Here is a 23,185-nt window from a genome sequence, read left to right on the forward strand (position 1 = left end):
AGCCTCCCAACACACCACTTGAAGAAGAGGAACCCCTACAAAAACAAGAACTTCCCAACAATAACGAGCCACCTCAATAGGGTTTCTACCTCAACAAGAAGCAAGGAAGATGAAAAAGAGAAAGAAAGGCCTCAATCCCCACTGAGAAATGGACAACAAATCCCACCTCAAAGGAGGTAGCAAGACCAGGAAAAACCCAACATGTGACCATTGAGAAGAGATAAAAAGGCAGAAAGAGAAAGGCAAAACCCCCACCACTAGATCTGACCCAATAATCCTCATCGACAAAAAAAACACACAAAAGGAAAGACCCACAACCCATAAAGTGGCAGGGGATTCACCAAATGCCCAGATGATTTTTTTTTTTTTGAAAACAAGGGCTGCGTGTAGCACTAGTCCCTGCCTTAAGTGAGTTTTTGAGTTTGGTGAGAGGTGTGTAATGTCAGACACGAAAGCCAGTCTCCTGCTACTTGGCTTGCCTAGATAGACTCAAAAATGGCTATTACGTAAATTTCTATCTTATATAGAACATAGTTTCATGGTCACCCACCGACTTGATTCAATTCATTCATGGCAGAATTGGCTGATCTGTGCCTGGAATGACTGAGAAGAGTAGGGACTTGCTGCCTTCCCATTAGATGGTTTTTGTAAACACACAAGGTACATGAGTTTATATAAACCCTATGAAACCCAAACATACATAAAGAAGGATATGGACTTTGTGAAATTCAGGTACTTGAGCATTAGAAATAGAAAAATCATAAAACATCGAGAGCAATCACAATCCGACTCACCTTCAAGAGCAATCATTCTTTGAAGTGATGATTTTGAAGAGACCTTCATGAGATAAAACTACTAGTGCAGAAAACAAAACAATAGATTTACCTATTCGGAAGGAAAACCAGTTTGGAGAAAAGGCACCTTTAGCATCATCCTAGACATGCAAACAGGAGGAGTTATTGTACGTTATGAAAAGCTTCGAATGCCCGACAATGGAATGAGTCTCATCCATGTGTATCTATACGTGAAAATCAATAGTGTATATACTAGAGGAGAAGGAAAATGAAGAGAACTCAAAGCAATTTTATGTCGACTGTGAAACCCACTTTTGGACACTTGAAAAGCACTGGGCATTTGCAAGAAAATTGTTAAAGGTTAATCTTACAAAAATGCCACATGAAATATTGGGCAAATGACAGGGCTACCTAGAGGCTTATTTTCACTCAAATTCCTCCATGAAAAAATGAAAGAGAAGGCTACCGGTTCAAATAAACACACCCAATGAAATAGCACAAAATTCAGTTTGAAAATGCAAAATAGTAGGTTGAGAATAATTGACTATCCATTCAGAAGTCTTATCATGTTTAACTTGCATCCATTTACATAATCCATGCAACTATTTCACTCTATTTGCTATATTCCCTCCGTAAAAATTGTAAAATTCAGTGTGATTGTCTTATGTCAAATATGCATACATAGTATTTTGCAAGATTACCAATCCTGTTACCATTCCATCAACTAAATTTTGTCACACTACTACACACTAGCGGTATTAAAGACAATACGTAAAGACAAAATAGGTATTTTGTCTTTTAACACATTTTTTATATTTAAAAAACTTTTTAGTTCATTTTTTTTTTTAAATGGACAATAAGGAAATCGTGACTTTACCTAAAAATATAACTCATTGTTATCTTTCCCAAACTTATGGCGCTTAAATCAGTTTATGGACTACTGCTCGAGTTTTCAGCTGAGCATCATCGTCTGTTCTCAATAGAGGCGGGAAGGTTCATATGAGTCGAAGTCAGGAGGAATATCATGATTCTTTTTATCTATCATGCCCTAGCCGTCATCTTCTTCAGCGGCCTGTTTGAAATTATTCAATCATCTGCAAACAATTCAGATCTGTACAATAAACAGGTAAATACCCTATAGATCTCTTATATTTTTTCTGAATTTGAATATTATATATATTAGAGCATGGTCGGGTCTATCTCTGCCTTTAATATCAATTTTGATCTATCATGCCCTAGCCGTCGTCTTCTTCAACAACCTGTTTGAAATTATTCAATCATTCTGGAACAATTCAGATCTGCACAATAAACAGGCTAGTACCAGGTAGATCACTTGTATTTTTTTTTTTTTCAAATTTGAATATCATCTATATTAAAGCGTGGTCGAATCTATCTCTGCCTTTCTAGTTACCTCTCTTTCTAGTTATCATGGAGGTTCCCACCTCGTGTGCCATGCCTTCCTGGAGTGGGGTAAGCCCGTCTAAGCCAAGCTTGCCAACGAATACGGATAAGCTGCCCATTGAAAAGTTTTTTTAGAAGTCGTTTAAACCCTTCCTTGATCTGTTATTTGGGCAATTTCACCCTACTACTCAACTACACTTTGAAATTAATTAATTCTTTTTCTATAAAAGTTATGGTATTAGGTTTAACTTTGGCCCCGGGCTAGGAGGACCAAACACAATTTTTGTAGAATGGCACCGACATTGTTTTTTACACCTAATAATTGTTTCTGCAACAGAAGTTGGATAAAAACATGTAGACACCGTGATCTGAAATGCTGGAGAATATTGTCGCTCTCGTGGAAGCTTTGCATTATGGACGATCTTGACGCAGAACTGAAGTGAGATTAAAAATACTGTAGCATGAAGAAGGCCTCCATGAAAATGAAAATCACCCTGTTCTGCATAATTGGGATATCATTAACAGAAAATTGGGCACCGAATAAAAGCCATTTTCATTGCATTCAGGGCACCTGACCACTCTATTTTCCTCATTAACAAGCTTGTAGCTTCTACTGCATTTCAAGCATGGCACAAATCTCACTCCTTCACAGCCATCACAGATTGCACCTGGCACATGGGTCAGAATTCCCTGAAGAAGATGACCTAGTTGCCTTTCTTCATGAATCTTTAGAACCTCATCCGCACCCCCAATATACCTGCCCCTGATGAAAAATCTGGGCACTATCACATGTTTTCCCATGAGTTTCTTGAGCTCATTAGCGAAGTCCAGATGCATAGAACATCCTTCCCGGTCACACACATCTCAGAGCTCACCAGGGTATCTCTCACATTGTTGCAGTCATCAAAAGTCTTCCTAATTCCTCTTAGTGTGGTGGTATATAGATCAACTACATCAGCTCCACCAGGAGGATATTTTGGCTCAAAACTCTCAAGTGGGTCATCCTCATCGTGACATTTTGATTTCATCGTCTCACCATGACTATAATTCCCCTTTGAATTCCTTATAAAGTTCATTTCCTCCTCACTCAACTCTTCAAGAGCCTTCTCCAGAGTGACCACCAATTGGGGCCTAATTAAGGGACTATCGGGCTCTGTAATGAGGTCCATAGAAAGCCAAATTTTGGAATTGAGCCTTCTGGTTGGACTGACCTTCAAATCAATCATAACTTTGATGTATTTTCTTAATTCTATAGAAATGGAGCTCTTATTTTCCAATAAATATATAATCCTATATGCTCTCTTATCACATTAGTCACCCTCCTACCTGTATTTTTCATCCATTTTTCTTTAAACAGAGTTATGGTTAGGTTTTTAATGTTTTCAAAGTTTACAAATTCCTGTGTTTAGTCTTATGTTTATTTCTTTTCTACAAGTTGGTTGTTCGTTCTATGGTATCAATTTATTTAATTCATTATCTATTCCTCTGTTAATAATCTGTTTTTGAATTCCTTTGTTAATAATATGTTTGAAGGTTAATCTGTTTTGAGCAAAGGGATTCCTCTTCATTCCCAGGTTAATAATCTATTTTGAAGGGAATCAAAAGATTCTGAGGTTTTTTGCGTTCTCTTCTAGCTAGAGACTGGTTGATTACTTTACTGACAAATGAGAGCAAAAAATATCATAAAACTACAGGACAAGACAATCATGATGAAAACCATTACTTGATTGCACAAGAGGGAAGCTTTTCAGCAAGATCCAGAGAAGAGCATTGCATATAATGCTTTCAATGCTTTCAAAATTTTATGGTTTTTCTTTCGCAAATATATGAAAAAGAAAAAGATTCTAGATATTCATATAGATATCAGTGATACTTATTATAATAGTTGCATTTATCTCCGTCATCAATATCCTGATGTGTTGCTAACACTGCTTTGTAAGCGAGTACTATACTCCCTCAATAGTTCAAACTGAATACAACTTCTAACAACATCATCCCGAGGACCTTTGGAATGTATGTAGAATAGATGCTGGAGAGCAATATGTAATTTCTAGAATTTTCAGGTTCCAGCTTGAAAAGATGATCTTTCATTACTCCACCAAGTCTCCAGCATTATCTCTCAAATGGAGGCCAAATTTTTTTGAGCTCCATCACAAAGTATAGTCATCATATATCTTGAAAGTGAAATCATTTTTTACTATAAATTTTGAAATTTTAGAACCATGACTTGCATGGGGGTATTCATCACTTGTTGATATTCGATTTTCCTGCAGGAAACATTAGTAGTACATCAGAGTTGTCTCTGGTTTAATTCTATGCACACCTCCAAACTCAATACCCTTCCTTCATTTGAACGTATTTTGTTTTTTATAAAGATGACAGTTTTTAATTGGCCCACTACTTATGACCTGCCTCTTTACAAGCTTCCTATCTATTGCAGCATTGAAATTTATACATATCTATTGCAAAAATATGATATGTCTTTAGTAAGATTCATTTTTAGTCAAAGGATATAACTTTTATTAACTAGTGTTTGGTTTTTTGCAGGGTTGGTATAAAGATGAAGTTGAAACTTTGCATATAAAAGTTACTCTTCCACTATATTGGGTAAGTTCTATTTTTTATGGGTTGTATTTTTATATATGTCAATGTCTATTTATGTAATGATCCTAATTCGCATCCACACATTTTTCTTTGTAGATTTCTATTAAGATATCTTCTTGGTCTCCATACGAAAAGGCAGATAAGGTACTTTTTTTTTTTTTCTCCATTTAGTGAGTTGTAAGTATGTTCATATATGCCATTAAAACTGTGAAAGAAAAAAGAAAAATCTTCTATTTTCTTCCTCTCTTTTTTAACAATTCTAGATATGCAAGTTGCTCTTCCATTATGATTGATGACTCTGTTTACTAAACAGGGGTTTCCACTATTGAACTTTATTATCTAGTTTATTGGGAAAACTCTTTCTATGATTCTATGGTAGATAATACATCTCTCTTTTTATATATATTTTCAATTGCTCCCGATTGTTGATCATAACTAAAGGCTTTTACTTGATATGGCTACATATCAAATTCGCAATGTAAAATGGAAGAAGGGCTTTTTATGTGTATAGCTTTGATGTACTAGCTAAATGTAAGTTGTTTGTTGTAGATATGTACTTGGGTTTTGTTATATAAAACTCATTTCATTCTTGTGGCTCTGCTTTGTGTATACTGTTGGGATCACCATGAAGGCCCCTTGTAGAAAACATTAGTTTCTTTCTCTGTTTCTCCTTTCAAAAATGACACTCTAGTATAGATATGCCTTTTCTATTTATCTTTCTGTTCCCTTTATTTAGATCATTGTGAGCTTCGTTGCAACTAGGCTCATGACTCTGTAATAACTTTGAAAGTGTCGTTTCTATCATTTATTGCTTGACATATTGGATGCTTGTTTATTGGAATAAGGCTTATCATGACTGTTAATGAGGATTTCTCCTCATTGCGAACTGTTTCTTGAAGGCTTCTCCTACATCTAATGATTGTCATATGATTTTACTTTTCTTATTATAGGGCCTGCACAATGAGACAATCACGTGGGTTAGAACGAAATATACCATCTTATTTTGAATTATCAATGTTTATAGTTCAAAACAGAAAATGTAATAGCAGCAGTAAATGTTGACACAAAAAAACAATATTAAATTGACCATTTTAACAGAAAACCTTGAGCACTTTCAAAATTGTTAACAAAAGAAGCAAAAATTTACTGATGTCAGCCCAATAAAAATATTACAATCTTAAATCACACTTTTGTAATGTTTTAGGTGAAAATTTTATCGCACTTTTTTGAGTTGAATAAAGTTATAAAAAAGTATATAAATCATTATTTGTATATATATTAAACTTAAATTAAAATAAACATGAAGTGAAATTTTCAGATGTCCTTGTGAGTTGATTGTCACGTTTGCGAGACTGAGAGAAGGTTGAGAGGTGGAGATGGGCTCTTGTGGAAGGAGCCCTACCATTAGATTCTCGTTCATATCGGGAATGACCTGTAATAGCTTGCATTTATGCTTACTCTTTTCAGCATGCTGTGAGTTTTCTATAAGAGAGCAGCGGAAGTAGAGTTCAATTTTTATGATCTGTTGGGGTATAACCTGCTCTTGAGGCTCTTTATTTTATAGCTGAGCATCAATTTTGCTGCCTAAGGTCCTTTGTTGCAAACCTTAGGTGAAATCTAGTGGGTAAGACCCCAAATCAACTGTTGTGAAGTCCTTTCGAGAAGACAGACAGTGCAGCTTTCACATCCTATTGAGGCTTTAAAACAGTCAAGGAAAATGTATGCTTCACTAGTATGAGAGGAACTAATATGGTGGATCAGGATGAGCTTTCTCAATTGCACTACCTAGAGGCAACAATGAGAGATACCCTCCCAAAGTTTCATTCTTAGCTTGAATGGCATTACGGAAGCCTCTGTTCTTGGTGATTGTATATCTTGGTGGGGGGGGCACTTGTGATTTTTGTGTTTGGGACAATATTGTAGAATTTATTTCCAAGAGATTTTTATAAATTTATAAGTGAATATACAGGAAGGAAAGGTTATAAAAATTATTTGCCCTGGCTGAAGCCTTGCCATGCTTAATGTTGAGCGAATTGTGGCCAAACTTGGGCAGAAGTTTGAGTGGCAGAGCAAACCAGAGGGAATATTGGACCGTGTGGAGAGTGATGAGTTCATTGCAGAAATGAAGGATCCACTACAAGCCTCAGGAGCTGATCACAAAGGTCATAGGAATCTATGAATGTTGGCCTTCATTGAGCATAAGTAGCAGGCTAAAACTGAGCCGCGTACAGGTTTAAGCCTTTTTCCCTTGGTTGTGCATTGATTTTATTTATCTATTTACTTAATATATACCCTACAAATATTTCATTCGATATGCAATTGTGATATACCTGGTAAGAGTCAAAGGTTTTATATTATTTTTGATTCTATGAATGGATATGTATTGATTTTGTTCATGTATCACTTAATACATAGAAATATTTCATTTGATATGCACTGAACAATGCAATGATTGTATTTGGTGTTACAGGTTCATTGTTTATGACACAAGTATAGGGGTTTATTGTTAATGGTAGTCTTCCTGACCATATTTAAGAGTTGTCAAATATTTCATTTGATATGCAACAATGCGAGGATTGTATTTGGTGTTATAGGTTTCAGTGTTTATGATACAGGCATAGGGGTTTAGTGTCAGTTGTAGTCTGCGGGACCATATTTAAGAGCTGTCTATGTCTAAAGCATGACTGATTAGGGCAATATGACATCCATAATTTAACTTTAATATGGTGATTCCCTTCTCTATTTGTAGTTCTGGTGATTCACTTATTTGCTTTTAACTTTTTAGTTCTGGTCTTAATAATGGGGCATGGTTTTTCCAATAGTGCTTTTTCTAACATTAGTAGTGGCGACTATATACCAGTAACCATGGTTATTTTTCGTAAAATAGATGAAAATTTCAAGGTCTTAAGGTTTGGCTATTTTTATGATTTTGAACAATATTCTATGTTCAAGTATTTGGAATTCAAGGAATGCCCTATGGATGAAAGATAATTGACATTTATAATGAAGGGAAAATATGTATTTAGACAAATATTTAGTGTCATGTGTTTTTAAGAAGATAAGGTTACTGTAATTTTAATATTTTTTCTCAAGACGTTCTCTGTTTATTGTATTTTTGTAAGATAGCTTTAAGCTTTCTTTCTTACATTACAAAATGCAAAGATGGAGTCAATAGTTATTTGAGCTAATATTGTGAATAAGAAGAATTTCAAATAACCTAACTTGTTTGGAGTGTTTCAAAGTTTGTTCTCAAGTTATTATGATAATTAGTAGCAATATTTATAATGGATAAATCATTTATGTTAAAATTGTATTCAAACTAATCATTTGACGTTCAATAGCCTGGCTTACTAATCTTTTACTTGCACATTCTGGCTAATAAATATTTAACATCCACGTATCTCTTTACCTGTCTCACAGTTAGTTTCATTTAGGTAATACATCGTATGTTGCCACTGGGGGTGGTTTTTGAGCATGAAAACAATGACATATCTCTCTGCTGCTTTTCCTAACAAACTTCTGAAATATAATTTCTATAAGTTGTCAAAATTAGATTATATGAATTCTTCTGCAAGCATAGGTGTTGCATTGAGACATTTTTAGATAGGTTTGGTATAGACAATTTTTTCATTTTAATAAATTATAATGATGATAATAGTGAATTTTCTTCCATGTTTAATTATTTTCTGGTTCTTGAACTTTTAGGTTATTTCTTCTCAAAATTGGTCTAAACTCAAAAAGGATGCAAATTTGGTAATATGTTGAAGCACATTGGTGATAATTGGCTCAAGAACTGGAAAGACCATGTGAGAGGCACAGTGACCGGGGGCATGATAAAGTATGCATTGTTTTTCTTATTCATCTCTGGACCTCAAAGGTTTTCACAGAGTCTAAAAATTGAGTAAATAGACCATAAAATTTCAATATGTAATAATAGACAATAGTAATAATGTGTAAGATGTAGAAAATGTTAAATTAGTGCCAATGGCTTCTTAATAGTAGGTGACTATTAGTCTTTTGCGTTGTTTAGAGTCCTTTTATTGTATTGAAATAATGGTGCCTGGAAGAGAGAGGGAGACTGAAGACAAACACGAGTCTCTTAACCATCTAAATTGCATCTATAGAAGATATTACCATATCCTTTCTTCTTGACCATAGTAATAAAAAGTAAAACATAAGGTGGCTGCGTTTGGAAGATCGTGGAAGCCCTCTAAAAAATCAACTGAATTTTATGGTGTACGAAAAACCTGCCATAGCCAATGCAATATCAACTACTAGTCTTCAACCGACAAGGGTTAACATTATCAGCATTGTCGTCTTGTGCTTTACTTATTCAAGTCTTACCCTTGGCTTTAATATCTGGGAAGAAGTTCTTACTAGATTCATAGAGTCTATTGACATCTTCCAATCTTTTGGTTATGTCTTGTGAAGACAACAGATCTTACAGTAGGTGTAGCATTCTTGTCATTTATATCAGCTCTCCATAATTCTATATCATTGCAAGGACGGGTAGATTCAATAGTTAGTGTTTTACAAAGCTATTCTCAAGATTTACCAGCAAAATCAAAATCAAACCAAGGGCTGTCTGGTCTTATAGAACGTCAACATGAACTCTAAGGGCTTTGAAAGTGAAATGTGGAATAGGGAGACACATAATCAACTTCAGAGGTTGGTACTAGACAAAAGTCATCAAGATCAAGACAAAAAACTAATTCATCCCCTCAAATATTTCAGCACCTATTCATTAATCATCTTCGAGAAGCTCTTACGGATTAGGACCTGGTCAATCTTAGTGGACTGGAATGGAGATAGTGGATGAGAGTGCTGGCAGGATATCAGGTCAAATCTCACCCTCCCGAGACAAGTATCTACGAGACCATGGTCAAAATAGAGGTCTTCTCTTACAAACAAAGATATATCCATAGAAGAAAAGCCTCAAGAGTTTTTGGCTGATGTAGAGGAAAAATGACAGACTCTACATCAAAGATGACGACACCTGCAAACTAGTCTCTTGTGACACCACCACCAACCCTTCGTGGAGTTGGTGGTCGCTCTCTAGGTTCTATCACGTCAGGATCTATCTTGGGCACTCCAAGAACAACTCCCTTGCGGTCTGTCAGAATGTTGCCAAATTCACAAAAATTTAAGACATCTCCAAATAAGGGAGATGTGACCTCCCACCTCCTTTGTCAATAGAACAATCAATAGAAGCCTTTCAAAATTTGGGATTGTATCCTCGTATAGAACAATGGAGAGACCAGCTTTGGTAGTGGTTCTCTAAAGTTCTGCTAAATCATTTTGTTCAAAAAGTTGCTGCCAGTCATATCCAGGTTATGCAAGCAACAAGAAAGCTTGGTACTTTTATCACCATAACACAAGTAGGGAATAACGTACCAGATTTTGGAGCATCCCCTGCAGCTTTATCTGATAATTCTTCTAATCAATGGCACACAACATATACACTTGATGAGGATACTATCCTCCATCAATTATGAACTACTCTCAGACAAACATGGGATGCACCTCCTACTCCACAGCCATCATTACTAGACCTTCAACCTCCACAAGAGAAGCCTTTTGATCCTGTTATATAGGAATTCTTGGATGCTGTAACAGAGCATCAGAGGCTTTGTGCACTAATGAAAGGGGATCAAGTTAAGGGATTTCTACCACAAAGTAGTGTTCATGCTGATTACATTGTACAGCGGATCAGAGAACTTTCTGAAGGAATGATGCAGAGCTACACCTTAGGAACACTTCCCAAGGAATAATCAACTCGATGAGACATCAAGACATCAAACGACTCTATCACATCATTTCAGTATCACAATCCTCAAAAGCATTGTGAGATACAGCTTCCCACATCAAATATCCTTATTCAAAACACTAATCAACTTCCCATAACAAGGGACAACATTAAGGTTCTCCTTTTACCTCCAAATCCTATCATTCAATAGGCCTTTAAATGGCCACTCAACACCTAATACTCACCTGGTTCCACATATTAAATAATTCTCTCACTTTTTCAGCATCTATACTCTACAATTCACCAACATCCTATGCAATCATTTGCATATCAGCATTCATATAGCAACATCCTATAATCTTTGTTGGTTCTCATTCCAACACTCCTCTACATACCTCATACTAGGGATCTAAGACCAGATTGTTCACTGTTCTGTGTCTACCAACATGAGACAACACCAAACTTGTTGACTGAACCCAAACTCTTAATCCTACTCTAAACCTTGTGACAACTGGTAATTCCTTAATAGTTACCAGCACACTCTGTTCTTACACATTAACCACTCTCAACCCAACAATCCGATTGGTGTACCACCTACCTAGCATCAAGCACAATGTACTCAAGGAAGTGTTTCATTATTCTTCTACCAAAGACTTACCAACAACCTTCTATGCAATCAAACAAACACAACTTACCAGTTGCTATACTTCATCATAAAAATGCACTCCAGTTTGCAATTCCTTTGCATCAACTCATCTACTTGGTGGATCTGATCTCTTCCAACTTTCCAAGTCTTTACAATCATCTCTCCACATTTCTCTTATGGATTCAAACCACCTTTATACTCCAACTAAGTGGACAAAGGCCAGATGCAGTGTTGCTTTATCAAAACAAGAACTTCATGGCTTATCCCATAGATCTGTACTGAATTGTTTGTATCTTTTGAACCCAATAATATTTCTTTGATCGCTCCGGTGGGCGTCTTTGTAATTTGGTTCCTACAAACATATCAAAAACTTAGCACTATCCAATGGTTGGTTGCAAAGATGTGACCCCCGCACTGGGACTATTTTCTCAGACAGTCATCCTTTGTTCTTCAGCAAGCTTCCATTTTCCACTCAAAACATAGGTTACCTTCAATATAAGTTCCTGCACCTTCAATACAGTTCCCTGCCACACTTCTTTCATGAAACTATTATACATTTGTATGGCCAGCTATCGGGCCTTATTCCACATTAAGTAGATTACTAAACTACATTGTAATGATACCTAATGCCCCACCCCATGGCTAGTGGATCGATTTCAATTCAAGATTTTGACTTTTTATAACAATGAGGTGGAATTCTTTAAATTTCAAAAGATGCTGCACTCAATGGAAAGAACATATGCAATCCAAGTAACTTCAAAATATTACCATATTAAAGATCATGACCACGCTTTCAAGGCACAATAACAAGAAATCAGAATAACGTAATTTGCAGAATACTTCAATTTATTGTTTTTAAAATATCCTTATACATCGATTCATGTATATGTATCGGATTTCACTATTTTTATAGACTCACTCCCTTTTTGGGGGCAAGCAACAACTATTTATAATTGTCATTGAACTGACTGTAACTGTTCCTTAACAGTGTTAACCTTACTGTTTTTTTGGGTTGTCTAGTTGACAACAGCTCGACAAGCTTTACTGTTATCCTTGCATCTGTCATTACATATTTGTCTTAGTACATTTAAATGACCATATTAAGACTCCTCTAACATCAGACCTTAAACTATCAACCCTTCCATTTAGCCCATGTAGGCCTTTTGACAAGTAAAATAAATATAGTTCTCAACTATTGAATGCATTGCAAGAATAAAATAAGCTCAACCATGCATAACTGGTTTTCCGGAAAATTAGTATAGCATAAATTTGGGTTCGGGAGCTGTCATCATCGACTGCGGTTTGAAGCCCCAGTCACGTCTAATTTAGTTAAAGGAAAAACAAAGAAATAGATGCAACATTATCATTTAATATAAATGCAGAACAAATAGATTTACGTTTCAGTACAGCTCAGGGATTTGTATATGATCTCATCCTTGTTTGGAAGATGCTATTTGGGTAGGACTTGTATTTGACTTGGTATATGCATACCACTTTTGGCTTGCTGGATATCATAGATGTAGAACACGTTTTGAGGGAATTGATCAACTGACAAAAAAGATCACAAAATCCTTCTATTATCTTTTCTTGGAAGGAATAAGCATACGGCCAAAGCTATTGGATATCCCTTCTGATACCTTTTCTTTTCAGGCTAATGGGTCTGGTGGAATTATCATAGACTTTGGAACAACCATCACTTATTTGGAGCAGAGTGGTTATGATGTTCTGAAGAAAGGATTGGAGTCCACAGTTAAGCTTCCATAGGCTGATGGATCTTCTATTGGATTGGACCTACGTTATACTTCTGCAGTTGCCACTACAAAATTTCCAAGTGTTACTCTCCATTTCAAAGGAACTGATTATGTTTTACCAAAGGAGAATTACTTGATTCAGGATACCAGTGGTGTTGTCTGCCTTGCAATGTTGCCCAACTTCTGGCCTCTCTATATTTGGGAATGTTTAATAGCCGAACTTCCATATCCTTTCCAACCTTGGTGAAAACACCTTGCCCTTTGTTTTCACTGTTTGTGATAGCCAGTAAATAATTAAGCCTGGATCTGTGTAATGTATTGTTCTAGAGATCCCTTAAATTTGGAGTGAATTTCTTCGTTATGTATCTAAAATTGAAAGCAACTTCTCTCACTTTATAACTTGCACATAAATCTCTAATAGATTGTAAATGTTTGCATTGAATATGATAAATATACATCTTGTTACTGTCCTTTTAATGAATTAGATCCTGGAAGAGTTGATCGAAGCATATGTCTTATAGTACAGAAGAATGATTATATATCCATATACTGGAAGAAGAATAACCATAGGTATGTCCAATGTATATTGGCGTATGAGTACAGATGCACTTGTTCTCTCAGAACAATTCTCTATATCTTACTTATGTTTATAGCTGAGCTGTGATTGCAATTAAGTGCTCTCATTCATATCTTCTGGTCACCCCAGATGATGTTTACACTGCTCTGTGATTAGCCTGTACATATCTCTAATTGCTGGCTGTACTTTTTCCTTGCCACTGATTGGATACTTCCCTCAAACACAATGTGTATTGCTAGCTTCTTAATTGCTGCTTATAATCAACTAGGCCATGAAGATAATAATTGATGACTTTAATATTGACCCCAAATTTTGGGTACTAATTTGTATTGTGGTTGTTGATGTGTGCATCCCTTTATGACTTACTTTGAGGTAGTGCTAACTGAGTTTCTTGCCTTGCATATGTCCTCGATATGAATAATTTACCTTGCAACTATCTTTTATATGATATCATTTCCACTGATAGTCACGTGAGTTTTACTTGCTGACCATTATATTGGTATTGCTGACTGTTCTCTTTTTTTCATTCTTGAAGGCTTGTTGGGTGTATAATTCAGACTTCATACTATTGGTATGATATTTTGTTACTCATACTATAGTCTGCAAACTTGTCTTTTCCAATCAAATGCAAATGTCTATATGGACCAACTAGAACATCAGAAATATACAAGGAATATGCCAATGCTTGAATGTGCAGATCCGACAAGTGGAGAAAGTTTGTAGTTGATTTCCCGTGAAAGCCTCAATTTATTGTTTGAGATAACAATGATCTTGTTACCCATGAGTTTATTGGTGGTTTGAAGACTGTCTATGTCATTGGTGCTGGGAAGTTTCTCATTTTTTATTATTTCTCTTGAAGTGCATTGGGTTGTGTTTGGTAATACAATTGCAAACATAATGACCATTTTTTTGTGCACAAATTCTTGGAGATCATCTTGGCATGTGAATGCATCTTCTGTAGCAAATATTTGTGTTTTTTAGGATTACCAATGTTGAATTTACCATTCAAATTTTACTAAATTATTGTGTAGGCATCATTATTTTGGTTGTCCTTTTTTCTATTGTCTCTCAATATGCATATGTTCCACACAAACATAAACATGTGTTACTCCGTCAAAAGTCAAGGGAAGTAGGCACAGGGAGAATTTAGTGTCTACGATTAATGGACTGCCTGTGGTTATGTACCAATCGACAAATGAGATCGAATTAGTGTTTGAAGAATAAAATCCATGGTGGATACTAGAAAAGTTCTGAATCTCAAATTTTGACGTTGTAAATTTGTGTGTGTGTGTATATATATATATATATATGTCATAAAAGGCACTTTTCTTGAGTTTTACCTCTTTTGCATGTTTTACAAAATCAAAACAGAGACAGACTTTTCTAAGAGAGGCATCAGTGGAATGTATGTAAGGAAGGTGCACACCATCTCATCGATGTCTAGTGTAAACTAGAATAATTTTCTCTTTTAAGAAAAACATAATAATTTTGAATTTTCTAATCCTAAGAGCCTAGGTCATCTCTGCAGAGTTCAAACCTCTAAATCATTGAAAGGCCATAGAGAAGAATATATGTACTGCCTATTTTAAAGCTATTTTGTCATCAGAAACTAGCTAAAACCTAACCCGCTTTGCCAAAAAGTATAAATCTTGCTTTTTCCTCTATTTTTCTAGATGGAACATTATATGTTATATTATGTTCACTTTTTAATCTTCATAATAAATTAATGATTTCTAAAAAATTTGTTATTCTTTTTATTGGAAAATCCACTTTTGAGCAGCAGGTACATAATTACATTTTTGTGGATTACATAAGATAGCAGCATGTCTGCGGGGTTTTTTGAATAAAGGTTCTTTACAATGCTACACTTCAACCTTGAGGGCAATTTTCAAATAATGTTTCACACATTGTTTCTATTCTTAATATGTTCATTTCCTTAATACTTTCCTTTATTCCTAATCTAATGGATAGCTTCTTGTTTTGCTTTTTTTTTCATCATTTGGCCTGCATATTAAAGAATTAGCAACAAGTGTTAGGGGTATTTAGATCTTACATATTCTTCAAGAGAATTTCATATTTGATTTCTTAATCTTTACTTGGTTGTGGAGTAAGTATCACTTTTTCTCAATGTATAAATAATTTTAAAGGGTGCCTGCACACTTCTTGTGGTTTCATCATAATTTAGAAGTAGGTGACTTATATGCTGCATCTGAGGTCTCGCTGCTGGCAGATTATTTTATTTTGTATTTTTTATGTAAGGCATGGTTGCAGCTTTGACAAATGAAACTGCAACTAGTAAATCAGTCTATTTTGCCCATTGCACCTGAGAAATGATATTTTTAATGAATATGCTTTCTAAACAACCTAAAAATTGGCTATTTGTTTGTTGGCTGATACATATGTTACATTATTGAAGGGATGTATTGCATGGTATGGGAAGATGTTAGACAAAAGGGAATTGAGGCTGGAAATGGGTGAGAACGTCAAAGGCAAGGGAATGATGCAGGTAATAATATTATGGCTTTTCATAGGTTCTAAAGTAATCTCCTCTGTTCTTACTTCCAATAGAAAATGATTGACCTCTTCAATACTAGATGCCTGCTCAAAATATTTACACCAATATTCCTTGTGCATTTTTTTCTTCCATGGACCATCAAGAGACGATATAATTGACCCCTATATGTAGAATATAAGCAAAAATGTCTGGAAATTGACAATGTCTCCAAGTTTTCTACAGAAATTGAAAATGTTGGAATTCTTTGTCTCAACAAAATAAAATCATATTTTTGACTAAATCATCATGCACCACAAACCACATCCACTATCTAGTCCACCTAACCGTCCAACCATCCATCCCACTCATCTGCCTACTTTAGTTTAATATTATTGTTTGTGCAGGCTGTTTTAAACTACAACGATTCACAGATTTTGGCCAAGGGGAGTTTCTTCACGGAGGATCTAGATATCAATGATACCAAACTGGTGCAGAGCAACTGGATTTTGGGATCAAACTAAATTTTATCTTCGAGGGAATTTTTCTATCAATTGAATGTTATTGGTTACGTATTATGTTATATCTAGGGTTTCAGATTGAGGAAAGAATGAGGATTTTCTTTGAGATAAAGTGTCATATGATAGTTCATTAAGATTTAGTGTCATCTATAGGAAAATGGATGTTCTTTTCTTATTTTTGGGAAGAAGTACGGGCACCAGATTTCAGCGACATAAGATTCAAATATATGAGGAGAGGTAAGTGGATTCATTTGCTGCAGACCATAAATGTGTTTTTTAAAATTTTCATGATTCCGATTTGCCAATAAATTTGTATGGTTTTGGTAAATGTGTGTAGGGCATAGTATATGATAACATTAAGCCAGTGGGCTTGGATTATAGAGAGAGCTTATCTTATAAACATTGGGATGCATTGACATCTACCATTGCAGGTTCCTCTACTATTCCCTTCTTCTACAAATGCACCAAATACTCCTCGACCCTTAGAGTCTATTGTATGGAAAAAGTACACTTCTTGCAGTGGGATGGCTTGTATGGAACACTTCATACTTAGGGGGTCCTTAATACTTGTTTATATTGCAAGTTGAACACTCAAACTGAATAATATCTAGTATTTAGGTTGTTTCTTATATGGTTTGTATTTGTACATTTGCAGGTTGCTAAAGATGGCGGTGAGAAATGGAAATCTCTCTCATAAGAGGTTTGCACCTAGGCTAAAATATGGTTAGTAGAATGTGTAATTCTGTTATCAATTATGCAAGATTTTGATGGTTTGTGTTTTTATCTTTTTGATTGATTTTAGGAGAAGAAGAAATATACTGAGAAAGTTATCGAGTTGAAGGTAGAGTATGAGAAGGCCATGGCTACGTATAGAAAGGTATTTAATCTCAAAAGTTGGATTGACATGATCTATATTTTAGATATGACACCTTACTAAAGCTTTTAGTATACAATTTACAGGAGCATAGTGCAGTGTCAGAGGAAGCCAATGATCAAGAGATGGTTAGTTTGACTATTTATTTGGTTGTGCATTGTTCACTTTATTTCTATCTATTCAAGTTTATAAAATGGCTGAAATGATTGTGTTGTAGGATGGTGAGGCAAATGGATCTGAAGCATAGGAAAGTGAACGTGATGACTCAAATTTCACATTATGAGTTTTTGCATAATAAAGTGATGACCAATTACACACACACGTACTCTCTTAAGCTTGGTGATTCTCAAACCTGTATTTTAGCACAACTCTTTGTCTTTCTGTTGAGTTTTTTTATTTCTTACTGTTAATATTTTGCTTTATTTGATTTTGATACCTTATCATGTTTTTTTAAATCTTAGATTGTTTTCAGTTTCTGTACCAATTGGTAGGGTACTAAATTGGTCTTTTGAACAGGTTCCTTGGCACACAACTTGTGGTGGTGTATGTAATGGGGATTGTAACTTGGTATGGTATCTTTCTATTTCTAATTTGTTAAGTATAAGGATTTCTTTTAAAAGACAAATTTTATTTTTTTGTACATCTCCATGAAGTGGTTTGGGACAAATTATTATGTTGAATAGCTGACTTCAAGTTTATGCAATCCAGGTGTTTTAATTACTTAGTGAAGGAAAGCTTTTGAGTCTAGTGGATCCAAAATGGGAGACAATTATTGTGTAGAAGAGGTTTTGAGATTTATTCAAGTGGCCCTTCTGTGCACTCAAGGAATGCGTGCGTTTTTCTCGACCATAAATGAGCCTGACGCTTTCAATGCTATTAGGGGAGGCTTCCATCGAAGATATATATGTAGAACAAGCTTTGAAGATTCTGTAGATAGAGATTCACTACACTTATCAAGTACAAAAGCATTTCAGACCACTAGCACTTACTTCAACTCTTATGGTTCTTCATTCACTTTTCAAAAATGTGGAGGGCTATTTGGTGGGCTCTATGGTTCTTTAATCACTTGTCAACCATTTTTCCTCATTGCGGGAAAAATATAATCCTATCGGCTCTCTGTTTCATGCACATAAACATGCAACTGCTAGTGTTTAATGTCGTGTTCATGTTATGTTCCTTTTTCTTGTGGATTAACTCTCACATTAGTTTGTAAGACAACATTGATAATAAATGCAATAAAAATGATTTTTTGATTCAATGAGAAAATTGTGAACCTCTTAGGAGTCAATGAGAAAATTCAGTATAAGCAATCTCCGGTAGGAGACTTTAAATCCCTATTAGGAGATTCTAACCCTATTAGGAGTTGTGGTACAATGTGTGCAAGAAGAGCCCACTGCCCAAACATGCAATTTCAACTACAAGAAGAGCTCACTACTCAAACAAGTAATTTACTATTATTTTCTTCTTTCCTTGACTAATCTTTGATCTTCAGCTCGATCTCAGATCACCAGATAGCTCACATAAAACTTTGCCGATATCACTTTTACAAAAGTTTGCTCATCACAATTCACAATTCATAATTACATCCTCTCTTAAGATAGCATGCTTTTTTCACTAGAAGTCCTTTGCATAAATACTATGCTTTTACACAAATTACTGTTGGGTCGGCTATGAACACATTTTAATTTTTCAAGTTAGAGTAAACATCTAGGATGTCGGCCTTAATTGGACAAGTAATTGTTTTGTAAATAAAAATAATTCTTTTCTTCAATTCCGATGTCTTGCATCATCAAAACATGATTATCTTTGTTCCATACAGTTCATACAAACTTTGAAGGTCAACATGTATTCTATCTTTTGCTAGTCATAATATGACATTTGCAACATGTTATAAACAAAAGGATACATTGCTGTAAACCAAATTCTATACTTGGACAATTCTTTGATTACCTAACACTAAGTATCTTTATTTCTGAGGTTTCCTGTCAGCATGTACATCATGTGTTGCCATTAATGACAACAATTACGTAGCACTATTAGCCAATTGTCAACAATAGAAACTAGATGTTTTTAAAGTAATGAGGAATAATATGTCCGTGCATCTTATATTAAAAGTTACGTCTATAAAAGATTTAGAAAAGTATATATAAAAATTTAAAAAAATTCTATATTTTTCTAGTTGACTAACATTTCTTTAGATTTGAAAAAAGAGGGCTAAAAACTTTATTGAGCTTTAGAACATAACAATACAACACAAACAGGGCCAGAGCCCCACGAGACAGCAAAAACTACAAAAAGGGCAAGAGAAGGATCATCCCCTCCCAGCTCTATTTACATCCTCTATAAGAATCCTCTCCAACTCTTGACATAACTCGCTAGGCATCTGCACCCACTCATCAATTATCCCACCATCTATATTTCCAGATGCCCATTTGGCCAAGCTATCAGTTGCCCTATTCCACTCCCTTGGAATATGGGCAAAAGACACTGACTCCATCAAAGAGCTAACCTGTAAGATTTGCTGCACTATCAGAGACAATTGCCAGCTAACATCTATAATCTTTCTCTCAAGAAGAAGATTAACCAGAACTTGAGAGTCAGATTCACAAATTACCTTATGCCACCCTAGAGCATAAGCCCGCTTCAAAGCATAAAGGATAGCCCAACCTTCCATCCTATTAACAGTCTGCATCCCTTTATTAGCCGAAAAAATAAAAACCACTGATCCAGAAGAGTCCCTACCAATCCCACCAATCCCAGCTGGGCCTGTATTCCCTCTAGAAGAACCATCCGTATTAAGTTTCAAAAAACCAGCAGGAGGGGGAAGCCAACTCCCCATCCGATGAACTTTTTGCTGCCCCCGTCTACCTCTCCTTACACAGACTGAGGCCGGAGATATCTCATGTAATCCAAACCTATCCACCATCTCAGCCTGATCTTTCTCAAGCGGCAACACTACCTCACTCTTAGCCATGATAGTCTCACAGATCATCCCCATAATTCTGAGCCAGACCTGTTGAATCCCCAAATTTTCACTCCGAAAAATTCTACGATTCCTTTCCAGCCAGACTTGCCACAGCAGAAAGATAGGCCCCACATACCACACATCCTACAAAAAAGGGGCCAAGGAGGGGGGCCTCCCCAAAATCCCCCAGAACTCTGCCAGGGAGGAGGCATGAATGCACAGGTGTTTCCAAACACCCCACCAGAAATGCCAAAGTTGCATGGTGAAAGAACACTGGAAGAACAAATGCGGAGAGTCCTCCTCCTTACCGCAAAGAACACACCTCGAAGGGCTGGAAAAACCCCTCTTGCGAATATTGTCCCAAGTCAGGCATCGATTCCAAACCAAAGTCCAGGTAAAGCAATTGCACTTCGGCCAAGAAAACTTATTCCATACTTTCTTCCACCATTGAACCTCCCCCCCCACAAATTGTTGGGAGAGCAATTCCTGATACCCAGAAGAAACAGTGTAAACACCCTTGGGATTGGGGGCCCAAGCCAAAACATCATCATCCAAAAGAGTGCTACAGTTACGGCCAGAAAGAATGTACTGGAGCTCAACATGTTCCCCTTCCAAACCAAAGATAGGCCATTCCTCTGGGTTCTTCCATCTTGCCTCTACCACCTGCCCCTGAAAGGAAAAAGACTTAAAAGTTGTGCACCTTTGACCAACCAGCTTCACAAAACCTCTGGGACAAAGTACACAAATGAGGATATTGAACGACTATGGGAGGGTGAACATTTCTTTAGATTTAAAACATCTTAAATAAATTAATATTATTCTAAAAAAAATTAGTTAACAAAATTGTTATTTTTTAAAAATTAGAAAAACTCCATTTTCTATTATTGATAATCCTTTATGAGCTATTTGAATGTGAATTAATATGGTTAGGAATAAAGGGGGAAATATTCCTATCTCCTTACATGGAATATAAATTTTAGATTAATAAATCAATGGTACGACATTAAAATTTCTTGATTATTCTTAGACTATTTATTTAATATAATCCTATGATTAAAAAAGGGGTCTTAATTGTTTGTGCAAATATTAATTTATAACCCTAAGTATAATTAGAACCTACTAATAATCAACCCTTACCATAACTAAAGATTATCCTATAATCAAATTCCAACCCTAACTTGACCTTAAATTTATCTCTAATAATACTTTAACCATAATACTAAGTGAATTAAAACTTTATCCCCATTTGACCCCTTGCCATAATTTAACCATAACTATAACCAAATTCTTAACCCTAACCCTAATATTTCCCCAACAAAATTTCAGTTTGAACCCTAACCAAAGTGTAATGAGAACCCTAGCCTTAGTCCGAAACTTAATCATAATTCTAACCCTATGAATAACACTATATATAACACAATAATTTATCAAAACCTAATCCTAACCCTAACCCAAAGTACAATTTACACTAAAACACAAAAAAAACCTTAATTATACTTCTAAACTAAACTCTAACTCTAATGATAATTATCATCTTTTCAATTAAGATGCTCCAAACCCTAACTATGACACATACCCTAGAACCCAAATCATATTCCCAAACCAAAAATTTAATCCTATGTTAATCTAAATACTCACTCTAGCGCTAACCATGATCCAAACCATAATTTTAACCATAATTGAAGCACCCAAAACATTATTGTTAGAAACTACACTTGGAACAATTGTTATTCTGTCATTTATGTCAAACCTTATTGGTAAGATAATTTTCTATTTGATTTAACTATCATATGTAGATGATTGATGGAGAAGATTTGAGAACTGGTCATAACAATATCACCTAGAGGAAAGATTTAGTTATGGATAGGAAACTACAATGGAGACTTGATTAATTAGAACTTGAGAAGATAAAGTGATTGTTTAAATCATGTTAAAAGTGAAAAAGATAGTTGTACTGAAGCTTTGAAGAAGTCATCAAAGATTGACCAAATAAATAGGATTGATTGAGCAAAGGAGCTAAATATTAACAAAATTATAATTCTTGTCGAGTGATGCTAGTGTTGATCAAGTACTAGTATGTGTCAAGCAGAAGTAGTGTTGATCGAGCATGAGTATTGACTGAATGTTAGTATATGTGCCAAATAGAGAACAAAATAGCAATTGAATAACCTAGTGATGACCAAGCGTCATTAACATAGTGTTGGTTAAGGGATAACATTTTAACAGTTTGTGATAAAATCATGATTTCAAGCCTACAGAGTTGATTTCTTGGAATATGTAAAGCATGTTGAAGATAAGGATGAATGATTTGGAATATTTAATTCAAGAGAAACCATGTTTGCACATTTTTATGGAAGGAATCAAGGAGAAGTTTGGAGAAGTTTCTAGAAGCGAAGAGAGGAGATCAAGTGTTGGAAGGATTCAATGAATCTAACAACTCCTAATATCTACTGTGATATTTAAGTGAAAAATTATCATAATTAACTATTTAAGGAGGTACAAGGGCTAACCTAAGGGGGTTAGCATAGTAGTTGATGCTATTGATTGCTAAAGTTGAGAAGGAGGCTGAGAAGAGTTGTAAAGAGGTGAGAGTGATTTATTGAAGGGTTGTCAAGCATATTAGAGATAGAGATGATAATGAAGGCCATTTAGGGGATCAACATGTGAGATAGATTGTGATCTATATTTACAAAGTGAGTTATATTTGTTAGATCAATACTTCTTCTTAATTTCTAACCATTGTATCAATATTGAAATCCTTTAATCAAGGTTGACTTAATAGTCATATGTAAATCCTTTAATGTGGCATTCTAAT

At 35.3% G+C, this 23,185-nt stretch overlaps 2 protein-coding genes across 3 annotated transcripts in view; one reads left to right on the top strand and one right to left on the bottom strand.

Moving 5' to 3' along the window:
• The window catches only part of LOC149565918 (disease resistance protein RPP8-like), a 69,041-nt gene that overhangs the window by 5,841 nt on the left and 40,015 nt on the right, over positions 1 to 23,185 (bottom strand). The gene's annotated exons all lie outside the window — the stretch shown is intronic.
• LOC149565919 (uncharacterized) lies at positions 376 to 18,581 on the top strand. Of its 2 annotated transcripts, XM_089819376.1 has the most exons (12): positions 376 to 1,920; positions 4,743 to 4,802; positions 4,896 to 4,943; positions 15,936 to 16,025; positions 16,418 to 16,768; positions 16,869 to 16,962; positions 17,187 to 17,231; positions 17,334 to 17,408; positions 17,492 to 17,533; positions 17,623 to 17,744; positions 17,922 to 17,972; positions 18,114 to 18,581. In XM_089819376.1, exons 1-5 carry the CDS (start codon positions 1,819 to 1,821, stop codon positions 16,532 to 16,534), a joined length of 417 nt encoding a protein of 138 aa, XP_089675502.1. In that variant the 5' UTR covers positions 376 to 1,818; the 3' UTR covers positions 16,535 to 16,768; positions 16,869 to 16,962; positions 17,187 to 17,231; positions 17,334 to 17,408; positions 17,492 to 17,533; positions 17,623 to 17,744; positions 17,922 to 17,972; positions 18,114 to 18,581. The 2 variants fall into 2 exon arrangements, with proteins under 2 accessions (XP_089675502.1, XP_089675503.1); XM_089819377.1 differs by lacking the exons at positions 15,936 to 16,025; positions 16,418 to 16,768; positions 16,869 to 16,962; ... (4 more) ...; positions 17,922 to 17,972; positions 18,114 to 18,581 and adding an exon at positions 6,853 to 7,126.

This window comes from Cupressus sempervirens, chromosome 3, assembly GCF_028749045.1.
Source record: "Cupressus sempervirens isolate cs-2001-9-10 chromosome 3, ASM2874904v1, whole genome shotgun sequence".
NCBI classification, from domain to species: domain Eukaryota; kingdom Viridiplantae; phylum Streptophyta; class Pinopsida; order Cupressales; family Cupressaceae; genus Cupressus; species Cupressus sempervirens.